The 26,341-nt window shown below is 36.4% G+C and overlaps 1 protein-coding gene across 1 annotated transcript in view; it reads right to left on the minus strand.

Annotated features, from left to right (window-relative positions):
• Positions 1–7,610: 7,610 nt before the first annotated feature.
• SGPP1 (sphingosine-1-phosphate phosphatase 1) overlaps positions 7,611–26,341 on the minus strand; it is a 36,364-nt gene continuing 17,633 nt past the window's right edge. The window contains exons 2-3 of the mRNA XM_047864276.1: positions 22,548–22,637; positions 7,611–10,016 (exon numbers count right to left, since the gene is read on the minus strand). Coding sequence (XP_047720232.1) covers positions 9,465–10,016; positions 22,548–22,637 — 642 coding nt within the window. The 3' untranslated portion in view covers positions 7,611–9,464. The remainder of the gene's footprint in view (positions 10,017–22,547; positions 22,638–26,341) is intronic.

Consider the following 26,341-nt stretch of genomic DNA (forward strand, 5'->3'; position numbering starts at 1 on the left):
AGTGGTAAGTAAAACCATCATAAGAAACCATCTGAATGACATTCAAGAATAACCTCATGTTTTCTAATAGAACTTCTGAAATATTTTTTAAAATGCCTTTCTGCTGTAAGCATTATTGAATTTTAGAAATGTTCTAGTGAACATTTATGTTCGGCTTTATTTTTAAAAAATATTTATAACTTGATACGGTGCTCTACAGTTTTAAAATGTTTTATATTACAAGGGTCTTATTTTCAGAAATACAGCTTAAATCTTCAGGGTTCATACCAGGTTCATGCTTGTAATAAAGTAGTTTCACCTTATGCAGCATTCTCTTCTGTTTGTTTTAGTTCTGAATGAGATTCTTAGACTTTCTTCTTTCTTTTTTTTTTTTTTTAGACTTGTTACTTTAACATGTATTGGTTAAAAAATAAATAAATAAAGGGGGAGGGAGAAGTTTTCAGTGTCATTTCAGGATAACTATTTCCTGGTATAAAAAGACATTGTTCTCAAACAATAACTTTCTAAAAAAAAAGAAATACATCATGCAAAGTTTTAAAAAGTTTCACTGAATGTTTCAAAACTCTGGGAACAGATTGTATAGTAACCATTTTGACCAGTTTTTGCCGAAGAAACACAGAACCTTGCAAGTCAACTCAAAGGCAGGCTTTGCGGCAAAGGCCTGCTGACCACAGCCCAGACTTTCTTCTTTCTTTTTCATTTACACATCCATCCCCATGGCTAGCAACATTTGTTCAACGAGTTACAGAATTCCTGAGGTTATTGGTGTCTACCTGTCTCCCTCTACTTTTATTTTTTAGCAAAGAACTATGTTTAGGGTGATTACGATTCAGAACTATTTGAAGAGTATGTTGAATTAGGTAATACTTAGCAGTCACTTTAAACCTTGTAATTCAAATCAATGTTATTACTCTCCTAAAGCAATGAACTCATTGTTTCTTTTTGGAGAAACTTGTAACTTTCTTAAAGGAGTATATACAAACTTTTTGTGGACAGGGCAAGACATGCTCCCTCAACTCTATTTCCTCAACAAAAACGGACTAAAATTCTTTTTTTTCCATTAAATTTCAGTATTCTAATACAAACAATAGAAATATTCCTTTTGTTTTTACTCAGTCTACAACAGTTTAATAAACTTTTAATGTTGAAAGGGATTTTAGAGAACATCGAGTCTAACCTCTTCATTTAACATGTGAGGAAATTGCGTCTCACAGAAGACAGAGCTAGTGCCTAAAGGTATAGCAGAGTAGAGTCAGAGTCTAAAATCAAATCAAAACAGAACTTCTGGTCTTCTGATTTCTTCATCTGTAACATACTGGCTTGAATGTATTTCTTTTATTCAGCATAACCTGTTTTGTCACTGTGTGTTTAGGAGAAAACAGACACGGGATGGGAACATGAAAGCCAATACCAGTTTGCACTAGCATCTTCATGCAGAATGGAATTCATGCACAAAGACTTTCACAAGAATGGACAAAAGAATTCTGTAAAGTGTCAAGGTCAGGACTGGAAAAAAACCACTGCTTGCAAGCCCAGAATCTGAAACCAGCTTTATAATAGACATTAACATATGATGACATGGAATACCTTAAAGTCCCCAAAGGCAGAAGTCTACAATCTTTCCTTCTGACTTCTAAAAGCGCCTCATGGAACAGTCACCCAAGTTTCACTGGAATGAGTTTCAGGGGAATAGGTGTACATGGAACGCCTGCACGTGCAGATCTGCAATAGCCAGTAACATGTTTGAGGCCTAACTGGAAGGTAAAATATAGGACAATATGGTCATTATGTCTTTTTCAGATAGGACACCCCCCACCCCCACCCCATGAAGCAGTCAAGAGCCTTTTGAACAATAATGCTGAATCAGGAAAATTAGGTGGTCGTGGGTGTATCGGGGATTACCTCACACATGGGGAACATATCTTGGTGTCTGTGATTCTACTAGCAAACACCCTTCCCACACTCACCTCAGAGTTTTCATAACTCAAGCGGTTGGGGTTCATCAGATGTGTGATAGGTTCTGACCTCTCAATCCATTGAAGAAACGTCACAGTCTCAGTATGGTGGGTTAAGAATTACGCTGAAGAACACCAGTGTTATTCCCAGAGTGGCTGGAAAGCCCAGAGTGAGTCCCCTGGGAGCTAGTCCTCGCTGTAGAACGCAGAAAGCCTACTTGTAGCTGGTCTGCAGCCTCTTCCTTATCCTCGTGACCTGTTCCCTCATGGTCTGTTAGCGGGTTTCTTGGTGTGTCATTAGTTTGTTTTACTTCCCTCTAGTGAGGGTTTGGAAGGTGAGGGGAGTAGTATAACTTCATATTCAAAGTCCTGACTCACTGGGGTCTCCTCCTCTAACTGCATCTATGGAAGTCATGATCTCATGTCACCAAAATCAAGGCCTTGGGCTTCTTGATATAAAATCCAAGATTAATATATGAAATTACCTTATTTTTCCTCTTAATAGGTAAACAAGACTTAAAGCAAAACACATTAGCCTTTTCATTTATCACAGATTTAAAAAAAGAAGAAGAAACAAAAAAGTATCTATCAAACAATAGTTTTGATTACCTTCAAGCTGGGTGTAATTTCATCCCTGAGCTAAGTGAGTAATAAATACTGCAGCTCTTCTACTGGTAAAGAAAGGCAACACTTCATTGTTTATACGAATTTCTTATTAAACATTTTTACAAACTTTTCAACTTTATATCCTACTACTCTCTTCCAGGTACCTGACCACCTGCAGTGCATTTGTTTGCTAACCATGTCTAACACACTCCCATTTTTGTGCCTTGGTTCTACTCATTTCTTCTACCAAAGATGTATCCTTTGCCCCACCACAGTGCTCTTAGCCCATCCAAATTTTCATTCACTTGGAACTGTTCAACACTGCATCATGAAGTTATAGTCTGCCTGCCTGAGGAAGTAATTAAGATTGCACATAATCACAGGCATACCTCATTGTATTGCATTTCACAGATATTGCGGGGATTGGGTTTTGTTTTTTAGAAATTGAAGTTTTGTGGCAATCCTGTGTCGAACCAATCAGTGCCATTTTTCCGGCAGCATTTGCTCACTTTGTGTGTGTGTCACACGTTAGTAATTCCTGCAGTATTTTAAACTCTTTCCTTATGATGATGATCAGTGATTACAGACTCACTGAAAGCTCAGATGATGGTTAGCATTTTTTAGCAATAAAGTATTTTTTAAATTAAGATATGTCAGTTGGGGTGTTTTTTTCGTAGATGTAATGCTATTGCACACTTAATAGACTACAGTATAGACATGACTTTTATATGCACTTTTTGGTAAAACAAAAAATTGATTTGACTCCCTTTACTGTGATACTCACTTTATCCCAGTGATCTGAAACCAAACCCACAATATATGAGGTATGCCTGTATCTGCTAATAATATTATAGATTTATGAATTTGGTATGGAGTTGCTGTATATGAGCTCTGAGATCCTATATAGATCTAAAATGTTTTATAATTCTATAATCCCCTTAACATATGTAATGTGGGAAAATGTAGATGATTTTTAGGAAAGATAGAAAAAAGATTTCAGATGTAAATGCTGTATTTGGGTTTATAATTGATTAATGTTACTTATAAATTATGCTATATATTTGGACATTATATGTTAATTTTAAAAATTTACAGCTTGTGTCCATAAATAAATTTTGGGAATATGCTGCCAAGGGAAATGTTTTTAAAATATTTATTTTGTAACGCTATTTGAAACATTTTGCAGAGTGGAAAATGTTGAAGGAGTATTAGTTCAGTTTTTTATGTTCACTATTTCAAGGCTGTTATCATAGTACTTCAATGAGAAATAACCAAAAGTAACACTATCCATTAAAATGAGTTTGGCGAATTTCATCCCTAAATCAACCCAGATAAAAAGAGGGGCAAAGTAATATTCTCAAGATTACACTTCTATAGCTTATTAACTGGGAACAAATGTTATACCCTCATTTATACAGAACACTTTTGGCAGATTCACTTTTAGTTTTTTTAGTGTTTATTTATTTTTGAGAGAAAGCATGCACACGATCAAGCAGGAGAGGGGCAGTGCGAGAGGGAGATAGAGAGTCCCAAGCAAGCTCTGTGCTGTCAGTGCAGAGCCCAAGGAGGGGACGAAGGGCTCAAACTCAGGAACAGTGAGATCATGATCAGAGCTGAAACCAAGAGTTAGACACTCAACTGACTGAGCCACCCAGGAACCCCTTTAAAAATTTTTTTTTTACCATTTATTTATTTTTGAGACAGAGTGTGGGTGTGCACATGTGTGTGTAAGTGGGGGAGGGGCAGAGAGAGAGGGAGAGAATAAAAATTTGCTTTTAAAGAAATAATACCTTGGGGCGCCTGGGTGGCTCAGTAGGTTAAGTATCCCACTTCAGCTTCGGTCATGATCTCCTGGTTCATAAGTTCGAGCCCCTGCATCAGGCTCCTCTGCACTGAGAAGGCAGAGCCTGCTTGGGATATTCTCTCTCTCTCTCTGCCCCTGCCCACTCACACACCCTTTCTCTCAAAATAAATAGACTTTTAAAAAGATAAATAATAATTTGGACAGAAATCACATTCTATAAAACAGGGCATTGAAGTAATTACAGGCAAAACATTTCAAGAATCTAAATTATCCTTTAAATATTTGCATGAAAAGTGATAAAATTCCTACCAGATAAATTGGAACCATTTATTTACAAGCTAAAGTTTTAAAACAACTAAAAAGTAAACTGTTACATAATTTTTTACTTTTTTAGATCATTAATCTCTTTGAGAACCTGTTGGAAGTTGTAGAATTTTTCCCCCAGAAAAATGTACATACTATATAGCCTGTCTACGGATTGAGTATTCATTAAACATATGTTAATCAAATGCCTGCTGTCCCAGGGACCCAGAAGTAAATAGAGGCACAGGCTATTTTTTGTTCATGGAGCTTATATCATAAAGACAGAACATTTGAAGCCAATAATACATAAGCAAGAGAATCCCAGGTTTTGATATATGCTATAATGAGATTTCAGTTAAGAGAACCCCTAATACAGGACAAAGGGAAAACCTCAAATCTGAAGAGGTAATAATACTATTGTGTTGTTTTGTTTTGTTTTGTTTTAATTTTAAGTTTTTTATTTTGAGAGAGAGAGCAAGCAGGGTAAGGGCAGAGTGTGAAGAGAGAGAGAATCCCAAGCAAACTCCTCACTGTCAGCACAGAGCCTGATGCAGGGCTCAAACTCACCAACCGTGAGATCATGACCTGAGCTGAAACCAAGAGTCGGTGCTTAACTGACTGAGCCACCCAGGTGCCCCTGTGGTAATTTTTTTTAAAAGAATCCATTTTATATCTCCTAAGAAAAGGTCATTATGTAACAAAAACTTTGAAAACATGTATTAAATCAAATACTGCAAATAGCATAATAGGTAAGGTAAGTGTATGAAATTTTAAAACCTGAGATAATGGGCTTGGTGACATAAACCTAACAATGTTGTAGACATCATGATATAATTGGTTAGTATGGGTCACAAAGCAATTTCACAATTCATTTGGCTTTCAGAAAATGGGGGGAACCTCCTAAAATACAAACATATTCTGTCATATCCTGTTGCTTGCAGTGCTAGGTGCTGGGCTGTTTTAAATGGTGGAAAATGCACCAAGACTAGGGGTGCATGGGTGGCTCAGTTGGTTAGGCTTCCGACTTTGGCTCAGGTCATGATCTCACAGCTTGTGGGTTCAAGCCCCGCATCGGGCTCTGGGCTGACAGCTCAGAGCCTGGAGCCTGCTTCGGATTTACTGTCTCCCTCTCTCTCTGCCCCTCCCCAACTTGCGCTTGCGCTCTCTCTCTCTCTCTCAAAAATAAATAAACATTTTAAAAAAATGCACCGACTAAAGATGATGAAAGGAAAAAGACAAATTTATAAAATACCTGCTAGTTGAAATTAACAAATTAGTGTTTATTTCTGGAAACATTTTTTTTTAAATGTTTCTTCTAATTTTTCTTTGAATTCTCCCTCCTGTCTTATAAGCAGGGCATGCTTTGTTTATAAAGATGTGTAGTGGGCTTAAAAATGGAGAGTTTTCTAAAATGTCCTTTACAGTTAGCGTGTTAAAATTTATTTTTATTGTGCTATTTGCAGCTTATGTAACCACAATTAAAATTTAACTGTGTAAAGAGGTTTTTTTTTTTTTTCTTTTTAACTTAAGTACACTACAGAAGAAACTGGAAGAACATGACCAAAATCTGACAAAATATCCTGCATGGTACCATCCACTATGTCCGGTTACAGTACTCTTCTCAAAATATTGCTTGTTCCCTTTCCAAAAAAATCTCTTTAGCAAACAATAAAAACTCCCTTCAGAAAAACTAATTCAACTTTTAAGTTGAATTTTAAAAATTGGTCCTTACTCATGTCCAAATTAAACAGATTTTTAAATCTAGTGAAAACCTTGTTAACAAGAATGAAATTGTTTTGCTAATAAAAAATCTTTGCAGTATAAAATTATGTGATCATATATTCAAAATTAAAACATTCTAGTATTTACTCCTCCTTAGGGAATATTTTATGAAAATTTTCTTTTAAATTATACTCCTATCACTGAATTTTTGTTGCGTTTGAAAGACACATTTACTAAAGATTATAAAGGAAGCTAGTAAATAAAAATAATTATACAAATCTACTGTAGTCACATTGTTTTACATTAGGTCTTATAATGAGTTTCTGGCAGACCTAGGTTTTGCAGTTGACATATCACAGCATTTTAAAGTTACAAAATGAAATGTCCATATGTTAATTCAGCTTGAAAAAATACCTATTCCTGGGGTACCTGGGTGGCTCAGCTGGTTAAGCGTCCAACTCTTGGTTTCCACTCCTGTCGTGATCTCCTGTTCATGAGATCAAACCCCACGTCCAGCTCTGAGATGACAGCATGGATCCTGCTTGGGATTCTTTCTTTGCTCCTTGCCAGCTAGCACACACTCACTCACTCTCTCTCTCAAAATAAATAAACATTAAAACAAAACAAAACAAAAAAACCCTGTTCCTGGAGCACCTGGGTGGCTCAGTCAGTTAAACCTCCCACCTCAGCTCAGGTCATGATATCACAGTTCATGGGTTCGAGCCCTGCATCAGGCTCTGTGCTGACAGCTCAGGGCCTGGAGCCTGCTTCGAATTCTGTGTCTCCTTCTCTCCCTCAGCCCCTCCCCTGTTCTCTCCCTGTCTCTCAAAAATAAACATTAACAAAAACAAAAACCTGTTCCTAATACTGTGTCTAATGCCTGAGACGATGAATTGGCAGTCAACTACCTATAATACCATTGGCCACAGATTCTGCTGAAACATTTTATTCATGTTTCTTAATATTATGAAACTTTTTACTAAAAGTACAATGTCAGAATGATCACAATTGGAGCCCAAAGGCAGTTTGAACCCTGAGGAATTTCTTTGATATCTTCTATTACTGAAAACAGAACTCTGGTTTTGAATAAGATGCTTCAGAGGAAAAGCCTGCTAGAATGAAAATCCTAAATATATTTTATAAATATCAGATAATACAGAGAACAAATGCAAAGAAGGTAAACAAAACAAAATACTCTTCAATTCTGAATTTGGCTTTTATTTTAAAATACATTTAGCATGGAGATACCATAGGACAGAAAATAATAAATCACAAAGAAATGGAATATTTTCAAATACCTTTTAAGCTAGATATAAAAATTAATAAGATAGCATAGACCCAAATTATGGGAAATAGTTCCTAAAATTCAATTCATTAAACACATTTTGAAAGAAAAGTTCTTTGCACATTTTCCAACGTACCGATATGTTCCTAAGTGCCTCAGTTTCCTACTAACAGCTAAAGGTCCCAAATTTAGTTGTTTTACTTAAAATTATCATATTCAATGTTGGTAAAAATTACCATGTCCCTAAATTCTCAATCGGAATTATAAAAATATGAGTTCAAATAGTTATGCTGTCCAAAATAGAAACATCTTAAGTGATACTTCTGGATAATCAGACAGATATTGCACTAAAGTCAGTAATTCCATACCTGATGCTCATTTATATGGAAAGTTAATTCTCTTAAGAAAAACTTACTACAAATAAACTTAATGTTAACCTAATTACAATTACACTTCAAAATATAAAGGCACAGACAGAAGAAAGAATAGTTTAATACCCAAATTTTCCACTGTGAAAATAATAAAAATTGAAAAAATAATAGGATCTAAAATACTGATACTTTCAGATTTTATAATTTACCTTAAGTAGCTAATAAATGGGTATTAAAAGTTAACACTGCTAAATCCAATCCTTTCCAAATAATTTAGAAAAACGGTTTGTTTATAAATTAAGTGTGTGCATTGTCCCATCTATAAATTTCAATTACATTTCCATTCATTGGAAGTATCTACCTGCAGTATAAACAATCAAGACAATGTACAAAAAATATATCTTGTTCCTAAAACTTACAATGCACAGAAAAATACCTACAAAAATGGAAATACTTATCCATTTAGCTACCCAATAAATTAGTGAGAAAGTTTAACCCATTCCACATTTCTTTCCAAACAAAGGCTAAAGAATTGAGGGTGGCTTGCTTCTAGCCCTGTTAGTTTGACATGTATTTTTAAAACATTTGCCTGATTATATGTAACTTAAGATAAAGATAGTATCTTATTTTTGTATCACAGTATACATGGCATTTCTTAATTGCAACAGAAAGGCACAATTAGCAAGCAATAAAATTCAGTACCTGAATTATTAAACTGATGTCCAGAACAACTGCAAATAAAGTACATTCAACACAGTGTACAGAATTGAAAAAAAAAAAAAACCCTAATTTTTCTGAAAATTTGGTCCATTAAAAATGCCTCCCATGCTCAACATCATGGGTAACATGAAAGGTGACGGCAGTGTAAAAAGAGGCAGTAAAACATTATGTGGTGGCATATGAATTCTGGTCTAGTAATTACGCAATTCAATTAGGAAATGGTTCCCATAGTAAATAAATGTTAAATATATCTGTTAATAACAACGTGCCTGTACTAAATCCAAATATACCGGCACACTGTTTGCATATTATTATTGATTTTATAATACAGCCCCACAGTTTAAAATAACTTAGGTATATTATTTCATATATAACATACATTAGATACATAATTGTACATTATGTATCTTAATATATATTATATATAACTCGAATTCATAACAGCATAAAACTCTCCAAACATTACATGAACATTCTAAATGGATACTTATCATTTTCTCAGTGTTGAAATAGCTCAGCTCACCTAAAACAATATCTGGATGTGCAATGATAAAATGCACTGACTCTTACGAATTTACTTAAATAATTATTTAAGTTAAATTCCTGCAAAAGCCTAACTCTGATTTGGCTTTTAACTAGGATATATTTTTAGATATCAGTAACTGATACCCTCCTTTCTTATAAACAGTATTTCTGCATCAAGAGATACCAATAAAGAAAAATAGATAAGGAACCAAAAATGTGATAGAGAAACCAACCATTCCATAGGTAATATACCGATAAGGAAGTTCAACTTCCATGTGTTGTCTTGCTTTTCGAATATCATCACATGGTATACTGAAGATTTTACAGGCTAAAGGAATGGTGATCCTTTTCATTATATCTCTGACTATTAGTACAAATACCATCCCGATGAGGATCCGCAGTATGGCTTTTCCAAACATAGTCACGGTAATGGGGGGCAGAGCTAATGGTAGTATATCCAGAGAAGGATCTAACATTAGACCCACGTTATGGCTAACATGAGATCCACATGCAATTCCAGCACCACTTCCTAGAATCTCAGCTGTGTCTCCTCGGGATGTACTCCAGGTGTCAAGAGTGAAAGAAAAGATCCCCAAGGCTAAATGAAGCCCGATGATGATTAATGGAGCATATTTGTGAGTTTGGTTGAAGTCGTCAATCAGGTCCACAAACGGATAGAAGATAGCTAAGATTAAAATGGTATATAGGAATCCAGCAATAATATCCTGGGAGAAGAGAAAAGTAAAGTTGTTCAGCATAATACTATTTTTGACATTTAAAAACATATATTTCACATTTTAAATCTTAATACAGATTCTTTAGATGTCACATTTTCAAACTTTACTGACCATATAATAAATACTAAACATTTAGTGATAATAAAAAGATTAATTTGATGGTAATAATGAAAGTATTATGTTTTTGGGGCGCCTGGGTGGCCCACTCATTTGCGCATCTAACTCTTGACTTCGGTTCAGGCCCGGATCTCATGGTTCATGTGATCAAGCCCTATGTCGGGCTCTGTGCTGACAGTGCACAGCTTGCTTGGGATTCTCTCTCTCCCTCTCTCTTTACCCCTTGCCTGCTTGTGCTCATGCATGTGCATGCATGCCCTCTCTCTCAAAATAAACATTTAAAAGCTATGTTTTCATAATTCTACCTTTTTATAAACTAACTACATATATACTATATAAGATTTATATTTAAATCCTTAACAATAAACTCTGTCTAAATTGTGTAGTTTTTTTTAACTTTTTTAAAAAATTATTTATTTTATTTAGGAGAGAGAGTGGGGGCGCCTAGGTGGCTCAGTGGGTTAAGCGTCTGACTTCAGCTCAGGTCATGATCTCACAGTTTGTGAGTTCGAGCCCCGTGTCAGGCTCTGTGCAGACAGCTCAGAGCCTGGAGCCTGCTTCGGATTCTCTGTCTCCCTCTCTCTCTGTCCCTCCCTTGCTCACGCTCTGTCTCTGTCTCTCAAAAAATGAATAAACGTTAATTTTTTTTTTTTTTTAAAGGAGAGAGAATGCAAGCAGCGCAGGGGCAGAAAGAGATGTGGAGAGAGTGAATCCCTAGCAGGCTCTGCACCTGCAGTGTGGAGCCCAACGCAGAGTCATCCAGGTGCCCCATGTGTAGTTTTGATTTCTGGGAAATTACACAGCTGACCCTTAAACAATGTGAGGATTGGGGTGGCCACCCCACATACAGTAAAAAAACTCATATATAACTTTGACTCCCCCAAAAACTCAACTACTAATAGCCTACTACTGACCTGAAGCCTTACCAATAACTAAACATCAACTAACACATATAATTAATGCTATACATGTTATATACTGTATTCTTACAGTAAAGTAAGAGAAATAAAAGAGTAAAGAGAAAGTAAAGAGAAATAAAAATGTTAAGGAAATCATAAGAGAAAAGACATTCAGTACTATAAAAAATCTGCATATAAGTAGACCCATGCAACTCAAATCCATGTTGTTAAAGGGTCAACTGTAGTTGCCTAATGTTTTTCTGTCTTAAAATTTTTATTAGGTAATAACTGATACATAGAAAAAGATACGTAGAGTGTGTATGAAGTTATAAAATTCATATCTATGAAATCACTGCCGCAAAAAAGATAATAATATTACCAGTACTTTGAATCTTTTGTATGCTGTCTCCCAACTCTATCACTCTGTATCCTCCACAAAGGCAATTATAAACCTGAGTTTTGGCTGAATAAATACAGTAAAACCTTGGTTGTGAATAACTTGTTCTGCAAGTGTTCAAACATTTCTAATAAATTTTAATTTGATAGAGTGATGTCCTGCAATACAAGTAGTACATGATGCCGAATGTCACATGATCATAACTGAGCCAATGGTTCTTGAAATTTGCTTTGATATACGAGTGCTTCAGATTACAAGCATGTTTCTGGAACAAATTATGCTCACAAACCAAGGTTCTACTGCACTTGTTAAAAGCTTTCATCACATATCTCCAAACAAACAAAAAATGATCTAGTTTTGCTTCTTTCTGAGCTTATAAAAATGTTATATAGTGCACAGTTCAAGATTCATTCCTTATATGTAGTTGTAGGTCATTCACTTTCCCAACTGTGTAATACTTCGCTGTGTGATTATACAGTTTACTTATTCATTATTCCACTGGTGGTCATTTAAGTTGTTCATAGGTTTTGGATTAGTTTATTGGCTATGGTTGAGCTTGAGTGCTTTCTTAATTTGTATCTCTTCTTAAACCAACCAGGAATATTATAACCAGTGCAACCATTTTTTTTGTTTCAATGTTGCCTGGTGTGGGCAGAGTTTCCTAGAAACAGAATGGCAGAATCATAGGGTATGTGCATGTTCCATTTTATAAGATTAAAAATTTCCAAAATGTTCATAAAAATTTACATCCCATCAGTTCTGCATTTCTTGATGTTTAAATTGCATTTTCCTGATTTTTTTTATAAGATTATGAGTTATTCCTTTTCTCTGTAATGTATATTTGTGTCTTTTTGTAACCATTCTTTTAGATTTTTTTCCTTGTTGATTTACATGATTTTTTTCATATGGTATTCATATATAAGTCCTCTATCAATAAAATCTCTTATCAATAACATGTTCTATAAACATCTTTTTTGGATTTTGTAGCTTGCCTTTTCATTTTCTTTATGGCACCTTTTAGTGAAGAGAAGTTCTAAATTTAATGTAGTCATATTTATCATTGTATCTTGTTTTAGAAAGCGCTCTCTGCCACAAAATCATAAAGGTATACTATTCAAAAAGTTTTTAAGTTTGCCTTCTACATTTAAGACTTCAGTATATCCTCAAACTCTTGCCATTGTCCTCATTGTGCAGAAGTTCAATGACTTTGTCATGGATTAGCGAAGTTAACAGTACAATGCACTGTTCTAAACTATGTAAAATTCTAAATCAGAATACTGTGGAATAGAAGAAGGGCTGAAGGTACAGACAATTCCTAAAGAGAGTAAGAACTGAATGTGCAGCTAAAAATTTTGAAGAATTTAAGTTCTTTAACCACCACCTTCCTGGGAAGCGTATCACATTGCAGACACTCAAATATTTATTGGACGAATAAATGAATCCCTTACATGAATCTATTCTAACAAAATCTACTAAATTACTTGTAAGTGAATCTCTACTCTGTTTTTCAACAATTACATTACAGGCATCATTAAAAAAACATTTTAAAAATTTATTTCTATATAGAACAAGTTTTTCCTGTTATTTTCCAATTCTAAAAATATGAAATGAGATTATTTAAAAGCAATTGTGTTCTCTTTATGTAAGTGACTGCTTTCATAGTAGGTCGAAGAAAAATATAAGCAATTAACAAAATGTTTATCAAATTGTGAACTAAAGCAATATCACTTGTGTATTCAAACTTCTTAGAAGGCATATAAAGCATTTCATATCTGGCTTCTGCCTATCCTAACACTTCAATGCCAGGGGCCCCTGGCTGGCTCAGGCAGTAGAGCATATATGACTCTTGATCTCGGAGTTCTAAGTTCGAGCCCCACAATGGGTATAGAAATTACTTAATAAAAAGAATCTTAAACACAAAACGCTTCAATGCCAGGTCCCATAATGAATTTTAGACTATTTCTCTCATCTTGGAATTATCTTTCCTCCTCTATTTTAGGAAAACCATTACATATCCTTTGAGATTCTGCTCAGGCACCTCTCTTCTCCATAAACTTTCTCTTCTCCTACCCCATAATAAGGAATTCCCTCCTCTTTACCTCAATAGCATCTGCTACAAAAGTTACCACATTGTTTTCCATTTTTTGCTTTCTATTTCTATTAGAAAACCAAAGATTCACAACCTCTGTGCCCTTTAAATTTTTTTTTTTTTTTAACGTTTATTTATTTTTGGGACAGAGAGAGACAGAGCATGAACGGGGGAGGGGCAGAGAGAGAGGGAGACACAGAATCGGAAGCAGGCTCCAGGCTCTGAGCCATCAGCCCAGAGCCCGACGCGGGGCTCGAACTCACGGACCGCGAGATCGTGACCTGGCTGAAGTCGGACGCCCAACCGACTGCGCCACCCAGGCGCCCCACCTCTGTGCCCTTTAGAAGTCACTAAAGAACTTTATAAATATTGATGCCTGGGCCAATCCTCAGAGATTCTGATTTAACTGAATTGAAGTGCGAGTAGGGCATCAATTTTTTTTTTTAATGTATATTTATTTTTGAGAGAGAGAGAGAGAGAGAGAGAGAGAGACAAAGAGAGAGAACAAGCAAGCAGTGGAGGGGCAGTGAGGGAGGGAGAAAGAGAATCCCAAGTAGGCTCCACACTGTCAGCACAGAGCCCAATGTGGGGCTTGAACTCAGTGAACAGTGATCATGACCTAACCAACTGAGCCACCCAGGCACCCTGGGCATCAACTTCTTTCTAAAAAAAAGAAATAAAGAAAAAAAAGAGCTCCCCAGAGGCATCTGAGTGGCTCCATCGGTTAAGTTTCGGCTTAGGTCATGATCTCACCATTCGTGTGAGTTTGAGCCCCATGTCGGGCTCTGTGCTGACAACTCAGAGCCTGGAGCCTGCTTCGGATTCTGTGTCTCTCTCTCTGCCCCCTCCTCCACTCGCATTGTCTCTCAAAAATAAATAAAAATGTTAAAAAGTATTTTTTTTAAAAGATAAAAATTTTAAAACTCCCCAGTGATTCTGTTGTGCAGCTCCAGTTGAGGAACCACTGCATTACATATTTACATTACATATTACCTATTTAGACAGTGATCTCTCAAAAGCAAAGTCTTTATCTTATTTATACATATATACCCAATGGCTGGCACACAGTAAGTAGGCAATAAATATTTGTTTAGTTAAACTGAGACAGAGAAATTCTTTAGATTCATCATATTGACTATATAATCCTGCTTGATAAGAACTCTGTATAAGAAATAGATGAAACATAATTTCTTCAATTTAGGCTAAAGACATTTTCAGGGAATAACAGTCTCTACACTGAAAACACTGTTCTAATCTAATACTTTACATTTAGTGTCATATTTGATCCTCACAAACACCCTGATATGGCTTCCCTGGAACAATCTCATTTTGCTCTCCTCTGTTGTCCCCAGAATAAATACTAAAAATGCCTTTTTTTTCCCATTTCAAGGAGTGTTCAAATTTAATAAAAATTTATGGTTACATTAGCCATTTTTTTGTTTTATTTTATGTTATCTTATTTTAATGTTTATTTATTTATTTTGGGAGAGGAAAAGAGGGCGACAGAAAAGGCCAACCAGGCTCCATGCTGTCAGCGCAGTGGGGCTTGAGCCCACAAACCATGAGATCATGACCTTGGCCGAAATCACGAGTTGGACGGTTAACTGACTGAGTCACCCAGGTGCCCCTGGCCAGTTTTTAAATAAAGAAAACTGGACTAATGTCATAGACCTAAGTATTTAATCTGATGGATTAAAGGTGCTCAATATATTTTGTTGAAAAAAAATGAATATTCAGCATTAGGAATTATATACTGGAGTGAAAAACTAAATTTTCAAATTTTTTTAACATGAGGTCTTCCATGAAAACTCAGGTACATACTAAAAGTTACCTAAGAATTTTCATTAATTGAATTTTACTGCAGTTACTCAAAGATTCCAAAAGTGGCCCAAATTCTGACCATACTTGTGGATATGGAGACCTCAAATTATGACTGTCAGACCTCTATTCTTCATATTTCAGATCACTAATTTCCATAGAATTACACTTTTATGAGGCTATAGTCCTTTGGTTGCTATCCTACCCTTTCTTCCCTACGATGTAACTAAAGGCACAGATCTCGTGAAAGAACTACAGAATTTTGGCTATCAGAATAGAAGCTGTTGCTTTATTTCTTATTTAAATTTCATGATAGGGCACCTGGGTGGCTCAGTTCATTGAGCATCCGACTTTGGCTCAGGTCATGATCTCACGGTCTATGAGTTCACGCCTCAAATGCAGTTCACTGCTGTTAGCACAGAGCCTGCTTTGGATCCTCTGTCCCCCTTTCCTTCTGCCCCTCCCCCCTGCATCTCAAAAATGTTTTGTTTAACATTAAAAAAAATAAATTTCATGATTGATTCAAAAACTTTCAGAACATGCTAATGTGGAAATGTCTGAGCCTTGTAATTCTCAGAATGTGTACCAAGTTAGAAGTTTTAAATGACAACTGATGTTATTTACATAAAACCATATGTAATAAATTTACTGTAAAGTTAAGTGAAAGGAAGGGTTAATAGCTCTGAAGTTAGCTGGGTTTTTTTATAGTTTTTTCTTATAAGTAGATGTTCATTCCTATAAAATGCTTATAGTACTTTATTTATTTTAATGTTTATTTTTGAGACAGAGAGAGACAAAGCATAAACGGGGGAGGGTCAGAGAGAGAGGGAAACACAGAATCTGAAACAGGCTCCAGGCCCTGAGCTGTCACCACAGAGCCCAACGTGGAGCTCGAACTCACGGACCATGAGATCATGACCTGAGCTAAAGTCGGACGCTTAACCAACTGAGCCACCCAGGCGCCCGCTTATAGTACTTTAGAAAATGAAAAACTTAATCAATTAAATGACTTTTAAAGACATTCCTACATTTGACCACTTTTTAAAGTTTTTTCATGTTTATTTCTTTATTGGGATTTAGAATACCAAGCAGGCTCTGCACTGTCAGCACAGAGCCCAATGTGGGGCTTGATCTCAAGAAGTGTGAGAACTTGACCCAAGCCGAAATCGAGTTGGACGCCTAACCAAATGAGCCACCCAGGCACCCCCTATATTTTTTAAGTTTTAATTTATTCTTTAAGTAATCTCTACACCCAAAATGGGGCTTGAACTCACAACCCTGAGATCAAGAGTAACACTTCTCTGAGCCAGCCAGGTGCCCCTACATTTGATCACGTTAAGAATTCTTAAAAATAATTCAAAACAATTATAATTCTAGAAATATATTTCGGTATGACACAAAATATCCAAAATTTGTTGTCCTCAATTTTTTTTGTAGAGCTCCATGAATATTAAACTAGATTGTTTCAAGACTCTATACAAATTTACCTCCCTTTCTGATTATTAGTTATTTATATTATCCTGAATAGTGAGGACAAACTGAGGCACCTAGGTGTCTCAGTTGGTTAAGCATCTGACTCTTGGTTTGGGCTCAGATCATGATCTCGTAGTTCATGAGTTCGAGCCCCATGTCGGGCTCTCCTGTCAGTGCAGAGCCCGCTTGGGATTCTCTCTCTCTGCCCCTCCCCTGCTTGCTCTCTCTCAAAATAAATAAATAAACTTAAAACAACAGTAAGGGCAAACTGAACTTCCAAGCAACAGAACCAGAAGGAAGGAAGGCATTAATTCAGGGCATAAACATGCTAGCTATAACTGTGATATCAATTTAATGTATGACATTAAAATGTATACTAAGTGGTTTTAAGCATTACAGCACAAAGTATGTAATAAAGGAAAGTTAATGTTAAAGGTAGCAAAAAGAACTTAAATTAGCAAATTAAAAAAAAAAACCTTAGCACATAATTTTAGATACTAATCACAGGTAACTTAATATTCCCTCAAAGTTAATAGATAATTACACATTTGAATGGAATATTCAAGGTTATCAAATTTATGGAAGGAAGAAGGTATCAAGTACCATAAATTCAACACAGATTTATTACATATTAAGTCTAAACTTTTATCCTTTTCATTTCTTCCGATCAGGAAATAGACATAGAGAGGCTGGTGATTTGCTGAGATTAGAATTCCAGGCTCCTATGATATCCTAGTGAGTTGCTGGGGTGTTTTCAATTATAATATTTTATTTTATTTTATGTTGAGAGAGAGAGTACAAACACAAATGGGGGAGAGGGGCAGAGGCAGAGAGAATCTTCATGAGATCGAGAGAATCGACATGGGGGCTCGATCCCATGACCCTGGGATCGTGACCTGAGCCAAAATCAAGAGTTGGACGCTCAACCAACTGAGCCACTAGGCACCTCAATTATAACATATTTTAGGTGTCCTGCTTCTTATTTCAACATGCTAATACACTACTATAAGTGCACTATTAAGGACAGATTTTGGAATATTTACCTTTAATTAAAATTCAGATTTAATACGCGGTCATTATAGGAAAACTAGAAAATACAAATAATAACAAGTAGGTGGTGGTGTGTTTTTTTTTTACATTTTATTCATTTTTGAGCGACAGAGACAGAGTGTGAGCAGGGGAGGGGCAGAGAGAGAGGAAGACACAGAATCTGAAGCAGGCTTCAGGCTCTGAGCTGTCAGCACAGAGCCTAATGCAGGGCTTGAAAGACAAATCATGAGATCATGACCTGAGCCAAAGTTGGACGCTTAACTGACTGAGTCACCCAGGTGCCCCAATAAGCAGTTATTACCCAGGTACAGTTACTATTAAAACTCTCAATGTTTATTGCTCTAGATCTTTCTCTCTAATATGTTTTTGGATTTTTGGGGGTTTTTTTGTGTGTATATGGTTGGTTTGATTTTATTTCTTCTTATAAAAATGGGTTTGAGGTATACTTACTACTTTATAATCTCATAATATCTTTCTAAAAAGACTTTACACATATAGACACATAAAATTGTTTGGAAAATTTTGGGTACATGGATTTACAATATATTCATAATTTTACTAAGACAGAAACAAAACAGTAGTTTGACAAGTACCCAGTCCAGTAACTTAAAAAATGGCCTGTGGTTTTATGAATTTAATATTTTTTAAGTTTATTTGTTTAGAGAGAGAGACTGCATCCACACACGTGAGCCAGGGAAGGTCAGGGAAAGGGAGGAGAGAATCCCAAGCAGGCTCCATACTGTCAGCACAGAGCCTGATGGGGGGCTCAATTCCAAGAACTATGAGATCATGACCTGAGCTGAAACCAAGAGTGGGACACTTAACCGACTGAGCTACCCAGGCACCCCATGAATTTAAATTTTGAGAGCTAGGTTTATAACAAATAAATAGATGTAGTAACTCCTCTATACTTGTCTTGGAAGTAAGAAAATCAATTTAGGAAAGTAGGCGGATGTTGAAAATAAACTAAGCTGTTGCTCTTTGTGTTGTAACAAAAACATACAGAACTTATGGAAAATACTGAATGAAGTGTTCATTATAAATCATTTAGAATAAATGATAAATAACACAAGAAGCCTCTTCTTGTGTTAATGAAGACATCCACTTAATAATAATAGGTATCTAAGCACCTATTAGCAACTTGTAGGGCATACACTGCCTATAGCTCCATACTAATTTCACAATAAATAGTAAAGATACAAACTATGATCAAGAAAATAGATTAAAAAAAAAAAAAAAACGTTGAAAAAAAAATTTAAAAAGGGGCGCCTGGGTGGCACAGTCGGTTAAGCGTCCGACTTCAGCCAGGTCACAATCTCGCGGTCCGTGAGTTCGAGCCCCGCGTCGGGCTCTGGGCTGATGGCTCAGAGCCTGGAGCCTGTTTCGGATTCTGTGTCTCCCTCTCTCTCTGCCCCTCGCCTGTTCATGCTCTGTCTCTCTCTGTCCAAAAAAAAAAAAAAAAACAAAAAAAAAACAACGTTGAAAAAAAAAAGAAAATAGTTAAAAGGGCACCTGGGTGGCTCAGGAAGTCAAGCATCAGACTCCTGATTTCAGCTCAGTTCATGATCTCAAGTTTCATGAGATCAAGCCCCACGAAGAGCTCTGTGCTGACAGCATGGAGCCTGCTTGTGATTCTCTCCCTCTCTTTCTGCCCCCCCCACCCCTCTCCCTCCCTCCCCCTCTCTCTCTCTCTCAAATAAATAAATAGAAAATAATTCAAAATGAAGGTAATTACTGAAATATTAAAATATAGGAAAAAGTGAAAATTGTGGGAATATATTAGATCCATAATGTAAGAAAGGGAGGGATTCATTATAGGTATAGTTTCATCCATCAACTATCAAATAATAAGCAATGTATTTCTTATTAGGAATAATTGTGGTTATAACACAGGATCATAGTTTGTAACGTCTGCACATTACTCATGATTTTACTTTTAAAAAGAAATAAAATAAAAAATAAAAGGAAAACAAAAATTTGTAATACTACACAATAAAATTCAGTAGCTAGTCTGAATAAAATTGATGAAACATTCTATGGGACAAGAAGGTTTTTGAATAAAGGACTAGGATTATCAGACTCATGATTTGAAAAATAATACATCAATATTGTTTTTAGGTCAGCTGATTCAAAAACAGAAGTCCAGTATATAAAAACTGAACTGAACTCAGCTTGAATGTTTGATCAATCCACTAAACATGTTTTTAAAGAACACATCTTTTATTATTTTTAATTTTTTTTTTAATTTTTAAAGTTTATTCATTTTGAGAGAGATAAGTAGAACAAGCAGAGGAGGGGCAGAGAGAGAGGGAGAGAGAGAATTCCAAGCAGGCTCTGTCCTGTCAGCATGGAGCCCGATGTGAGGCTTGAACTCATGAACTGTGAGATCATGACCTGAGCTGAAACCAAGAGTCAGACACTTAACCAACTGAGCCACCCAGGAGCCCCAAAAGCACATCTTTTAGAAAGTATATTAAATATAATCAGATTCTTATTCCCCTTTTTATTATGATAATGAACCTAAGGGTAATATCTAATAGCTTTATCTTCCAGAAATATCAGGGATCCATTTTTTATCACTCAAAGATACATAACCATTTGGTAAATTTTTAGGAGCAATATTACTAACTTTTACATGGGCAATATTACTAACTTTTGTAGTTGGAAGAGAATCATTAACAAGGCACAGAAATGGATAACATTTTCTTGTGACAAATGCTAGATATGATATAAAAATCGGATACTGGGGGTGCCTGGGTGGCTCAGTCAGTTAAGTGTCCAACTTCAGCTCAAGTCATGATCTCAGTTTGTGAGTTCAAGCCCCGCGTCGGGCTCTGTGCTGACAGCTCAGAGCCTGGAGCCTCCTTCGAATTCTGTGTCTCCCTCTCTCTCTCTCCCCCTCCCCTGCTCACACTCTTTCTCTCTCTCTCTCAAAATAAATAAACGCAGGGGCGCCTGGGTGGCGCAGTCAGTTAAGCGTCCGACTTCAGCCAGGTCACGATCTCGAGGTCCGGGAGTTCGAGCCCTGCGGCGCGCTCTGGGCTGATGGCTCAGAGCCTGGAGCCTGTTTCCGATTCTGTGTCTCCCTCTCTCTCTGACCCTCCCCCGTTCATGCTCTGTCTCTCTCTGTCCCAAAAATAAATAAACGTTGAAAAAAAAAATTAAAAAAAAAAAAATAAATAAATAAATGCTAAAAAAATTTTTTTAAATGATACCGAGGCTTATAAAATTAGTAGAGATTAATCAGAAAGGAAATTATATGTAAATTCACAATTTGTATTAATACAATTAATTATAAAAAGTTGAACACAAATAATTTGCTTATTAAAATAGTATTTGGGACTTGTGGAAATTTACTAGTGAAGGGGCAGCTACTGGAGGCAAGCAATCCAAGTTAAGAAATAGAAACCCAATATTTCTACAGCTATGAAACAAGCTAATTAGATACTTTCATGAGCAGAAAATTCTAAAAGTGTTAAATTATTGCAAAGGACAAGAAAAATTTGATATAGCCAGTTATAAATTTTTTGATCACATGAATTAGTTCATATTTCTCCACTTTTTTCTGATCCTTTATCTACTAAATACATAATACGTTCATAGAGTGCAGTAAGAGACACTACACTAGATGCAAGGGATAGTGAGGGAACATAGAGTTACTTTTCTTATGTTGCTTATTTTCTAGTGGGGGTGACAGATAAGGAAAAAAGAAGTTGTAGTTGTGCCAGAATTATGCTCAAGATGCTCTGGGAGAAAGGTCATCTAGCCAGTCTAGAGAAAGGCAAGATGGGGAATGTAACAAGGCTTTTAGGAGATAAGAACACTTTTTGTGAATCCTGAAGAATGGATAGTTAGCTAGACAAAGGGAAACGGGTATTCCAAGCAGAAGTTACAACTTTCCTAAAGGTATGGAGGTAAGAGACACCAATTACATTTGAGGAAACAAGTCATTCAGTATGGCGTCATGTTTGTGCTTTGGAAGTAAACTACAACAGGAGGCTAGACACCGTATGGAATGTGGTCAGACTGGAAGTAGGGCTACTAATTCAGAAGCTGTTACAGTCCTCTGGTGATGAGATGGTGCAAGCTAGAATGTCAATGGGAAGGGGAGAAAGGGAGGTGAGTAGTTGTGGCTAAAGAGTAGAGGGTCCCTGTGCTGGTGCTTTTTAAACTGAATAGCATTCTTAAAATAAAGTAACTGTTGGAAGCCCTAAAGTACCGTTGGGGAAAAGAAGAAAACTAGAGTTTAATATGTAAATACAAGTGGCACCAGGACGGTTTAAGTTCATGTTGTTTCTAGTCAGTGGGTGTTCACTACTGAGTAGAGCTCGCATTGATGTCTATATTCACATTGCTGCTTTGACTCTGGTGGAGAGGCACAAAAGACCATAAGAAGGAAAATCAAATGGAGACTGGAAGACGGGAGAAACCTTATTCCTTATCCTGAACATAATACTTGGTTATTTGTGATTGTTGGGAACGGTTTCTAAAAAATACAATTACTACATTAAATGCTCACAAAACAATATGTTAATATATATATTTTTTGCAAAACAAAGAAGATTTACAGTAATATTTTCTCAGGTTTCTTGTAAGTTTGAAAATGATTAGAAACTATAAAATAGCCTGTCATTTTCAGAGAAAAATAAAGCACTATGAACACAAATTTTCCTTACCAGAATGGAGTGCATTCCCATGTAAATTCTACTTAGGCAAACTAGAGAACACCAGCAGGGAATAAGAATCAGTCCACATAGAAGAGGATACTAAAGGGGAAAAAAAAGTAAAATGGGTTATATAAATTAGGTTAAATATAACAAGGAAATAAAAAACATATCACTATACCACAGAACTCCACAAAAACAAGAACTATGTGTTTTTATTCCCCATTGTATTCCTAGCACCTAACACTAAGCATGGCACATAGCTGACATTTAAGAAAAAGTTTTGCATGATTTTAACTTTTGCATAATTGAACAAATGAATGAAATCTGGTGTTTCTACAACTCTTCATTGTGAAAACTGGTTCATTTTCATTTCTACGGTAAAGACTTAATCACCAGCATGCTGCAGAGGAAGAAAAATAGGGAGGAGACATATTTTTCATGTGGCTCCAAAATGAAATACCTCTGGAATAGTGCTTGACTCTGATCCCTGTAAGTGTCCTTCGTTTCCCTGCGTAGAAGAACTGAGCAGTATCTCCCTCTCAGTTCCATCAGTGACTGCTACTTGTAGTTTCTGTTCATATTTCACCATCTTCTATTCAATATTCAACAACTTGTCATTTGTTTTCCACTTCTGCCCCTCCACTAAAATTTCAAATGGTAACCTTTTTGAGAAAAATCTTGGGGGGATACTGGGATCAGAAAGTCTTTTTTTTTTACTTTTTTAATTTTTTTTTTTAACGTTTATTTATTTTTGAGACAGAGAGAGACAGAGCATGAACGGGGGAGGGTCAGAGAGAGGGAGACACAGAATCCGAAACAGGCTCCAGGCTCTGAGCTGTCAGCACAGAGCCCGACGCGGGGCTTGAACTCACGGACCGCAAGATCATGACCTGAGCCGAAGTCGGCCGCCTAACCGACTGAGCCACCCAGGCACCCCCAGAAAGTCTTAAAAAGGGAAAACAATAAAATATAGACAACTCTTGGTATCAAGGGCACTAATGTTAAGAGTTGGCTTTGAATCGCCTTATATTAGAGGGAAGGAGCAAACAATGGATGGCCATGGTGGCAAGTTTGTGAAGGAAGAAGGAGGGGGGCACATCTGAAGCAGTTAACACCCTATAATTGGAAACTTCTCCATAAAAATTGAAGCCAACGCAGTTCAATCCAATAGGAAATCAACATGGTTCAATAACAAGTGGGGTCGAAAGAAGGGAATTAATTAAGACTGCAAGAAGACTGGTAAAGATTTGGTACGTACTTGTTTTGATTTGACTTCTCTACTGCATTTGACATAGCCACCACTTCCCTGAAAGTCTAAACACCCTTGATATCTACAGTATCACATTCTCCTGGTTCCTCTTTCACCATCTTTGGTTTTTCGGTGTTTCCCGCACAAGAGTGTATCTTTCTGTTCCTGTTCCTTGAACACTAGCATAAATACATACATACATACATACATACATACATACATACATACATACATACATAAGGATTTTGCCCTTAGTACTTATTGGTAGTCTCTGCTTTTCTTATTTTTTAACTACTACTTTGCAAGCTGAAGACCTCTCTGTTTCCTTGGGTTAAGAACCATACAGCCATCTCCTGCATGTGTCTTCACCTTGAGGTCTCTATGGAGTTAAACTCACTATACTTCAAACCAATGTCATCATCCTACCACCCAAACTTGTTCCCCCTCTCATATTCTCTATTTCACTTGGAAACTTCATAATATACATAATAAACTTAAATGAGAAACATGAATTATCCTTGATTCTTTCCTTACCTTTCATATTCAACAAATAATCAAGTCTTGCTGATTTTACCTTCTAAATATTTCTTGATTCTATCATCTCTTCTCCACTCTACTTAAACTGCCCTTATTCAGATCCTCCTAGTTTCCTTTCTAGGCTCTACCTATGTCTCCAGCCATTCTTCCACATGCATGAGGAACTTGGTTGATGGGGCAGACAGACATGTAACTATATAATGAGGTAAGTGCTATGACAGTATACTAAAAATTCAGATGGAGCCTAAGGGATGAGCACTTAACTTAAAGATGTTAGCAAAGTCATCCAGATAAAGTTAAGATCCAAGTTGTCCTGAGAAATAAGTAGGATTTCACCTTTAGAAAAAAGGAGTACAGGACAAAAAAGATAAAAAGCATCACAGTAGGAACACTGTGAGCAAAGGCTTATAGGCAAGAAATTGTAAGCAGTGTGATTTTCTAGGAGAATAAGCTTATGCTTTTGCTGAGGGGAAGGCACTAAATAGTAAACACAAAATATGCAAATTATATGATATTTAAATATATATAAATTATATATTATATAAAATATATTAATAACATAATAAAATGTGTTCATTACATTGGAGAAATAAAAGGAGAACAGGTGTTGAAACATTAATGTTCATCAAATATTCCTTATGCTCCTCTACATTTTCGGGTCCTCTTGAAGTTAGATTGGGACCATGTGATTAGTTTGGCCAATGAGCTGTGACGAAAGTGACTTATGCCACTTTCAATCATTCTGTGATCTCTCTCTTCCCTATTTATGCCACATGCTGAGATGGATCACAAGACAGGCAAACTGCCATCAGCCTCAGTCCCTGAAGCCCGGATGGTTTCACTGGTGAATTTTACCAGATATTTAATATCAATCTTTCTCAAGCTCTTCCCCTTGATTTCAGCTCAGGTCATGATCTCACTTTGTGAGTTTGAGCCCCTCATTGGGCTCTGTGCTGACAGCTCAGAGCCTGGAGCCTCCTTCAGATTCTGTCTCCCTCTCTCTCTGCCCCTACCCTACTCTACCCTGCTCTCACTCTGTCTGTCTCCCTCTCTCTCAAAAATAAACATTAAAAAAAATTTTTTAAATAAATAACATTAATATACACTTTCTGGGGCGCCTGGGTGGCACAGTCGGTTAAGTGTCCGACTTCAGCCAGGTCACGATCTCGCGGTCCGGGAGTTTGAGCCCCGCGTCGGGCTCTGGGCTGATGGCTCAGAGCCTGGAGCCTGTTTCCGATTCTGTGTCTCCCTCTCTCTCAGCCCCTCCCCCGTTCATGCTCTGTCTCTCTCTGTCCCAAAAATAAATAAACGTTGAAAAAAAAATTAAAAAAAAAATATATATATACACTTTCTAAAACAAAGTAACTAAATTGTATAGAAATATAAAAACCTCCCCCCACCCCCAAACAAATAAATAAACTTTAAATAAATAGGCAAGCAAGCAAGCAGGCTCCATGCTGCCAGCCAGGCTCAAACTCATGAAACTGTGAGATCATGACCTGAGCCAAAACCAAGAGTCCGATGCTTAACCAACAGCCAGGCCAATGCCTAACCAACAGAGCCACCCAGGCACCTCGATAAATAAAAATTTTCAAAAATATATTATACACTGGGGGGTGGAAGGGGAAAATATTACACACCATGACCAAGTGGGATCTATCACAGAAATGCAAGGGTGGTTCAACAAAGAAAAATCAATGTAATATACTGTATTAATAGAATTAAGAAAAAAATATACATGATCATCCTTCATAATAAAAGGATTTAAAAAACTAGGAAAGAAGGGAATTTCTTCAACATGATAAAGGGCATTTATGAACTACCTACAGCTAACGTACTCAAGGGTGAAAAAGTAAAAGGTTTCCCGAGATTAGAAACAAGACAAAAAATTCCTGATTCCCTCTTTGGAAACCAGAGTAGAAACAACAGAAACTTAGTAAATTCAGTCTTCCAGGCAGTTTCCAATTCATTACTTTATTCCAATTCCAATCTGTCAAAGAATTTTTTTATCTAATTG

Source organism: Prionailurus viverrinus, chromosome B3 (assembly GCF_022837055.1).
Source record: "Prionailurus viverrinus isolate Anna chromosome B3, UM_Priviv_1.0, whole genome shotgun sequence".
NCBI classification, from domain to species: domain Eukaryota; kingdom Metazoa; phylum Chordata; class Mammalia; order Carnivora; family Felidae; genus Prionailurus; species Prionailurus viverrinus.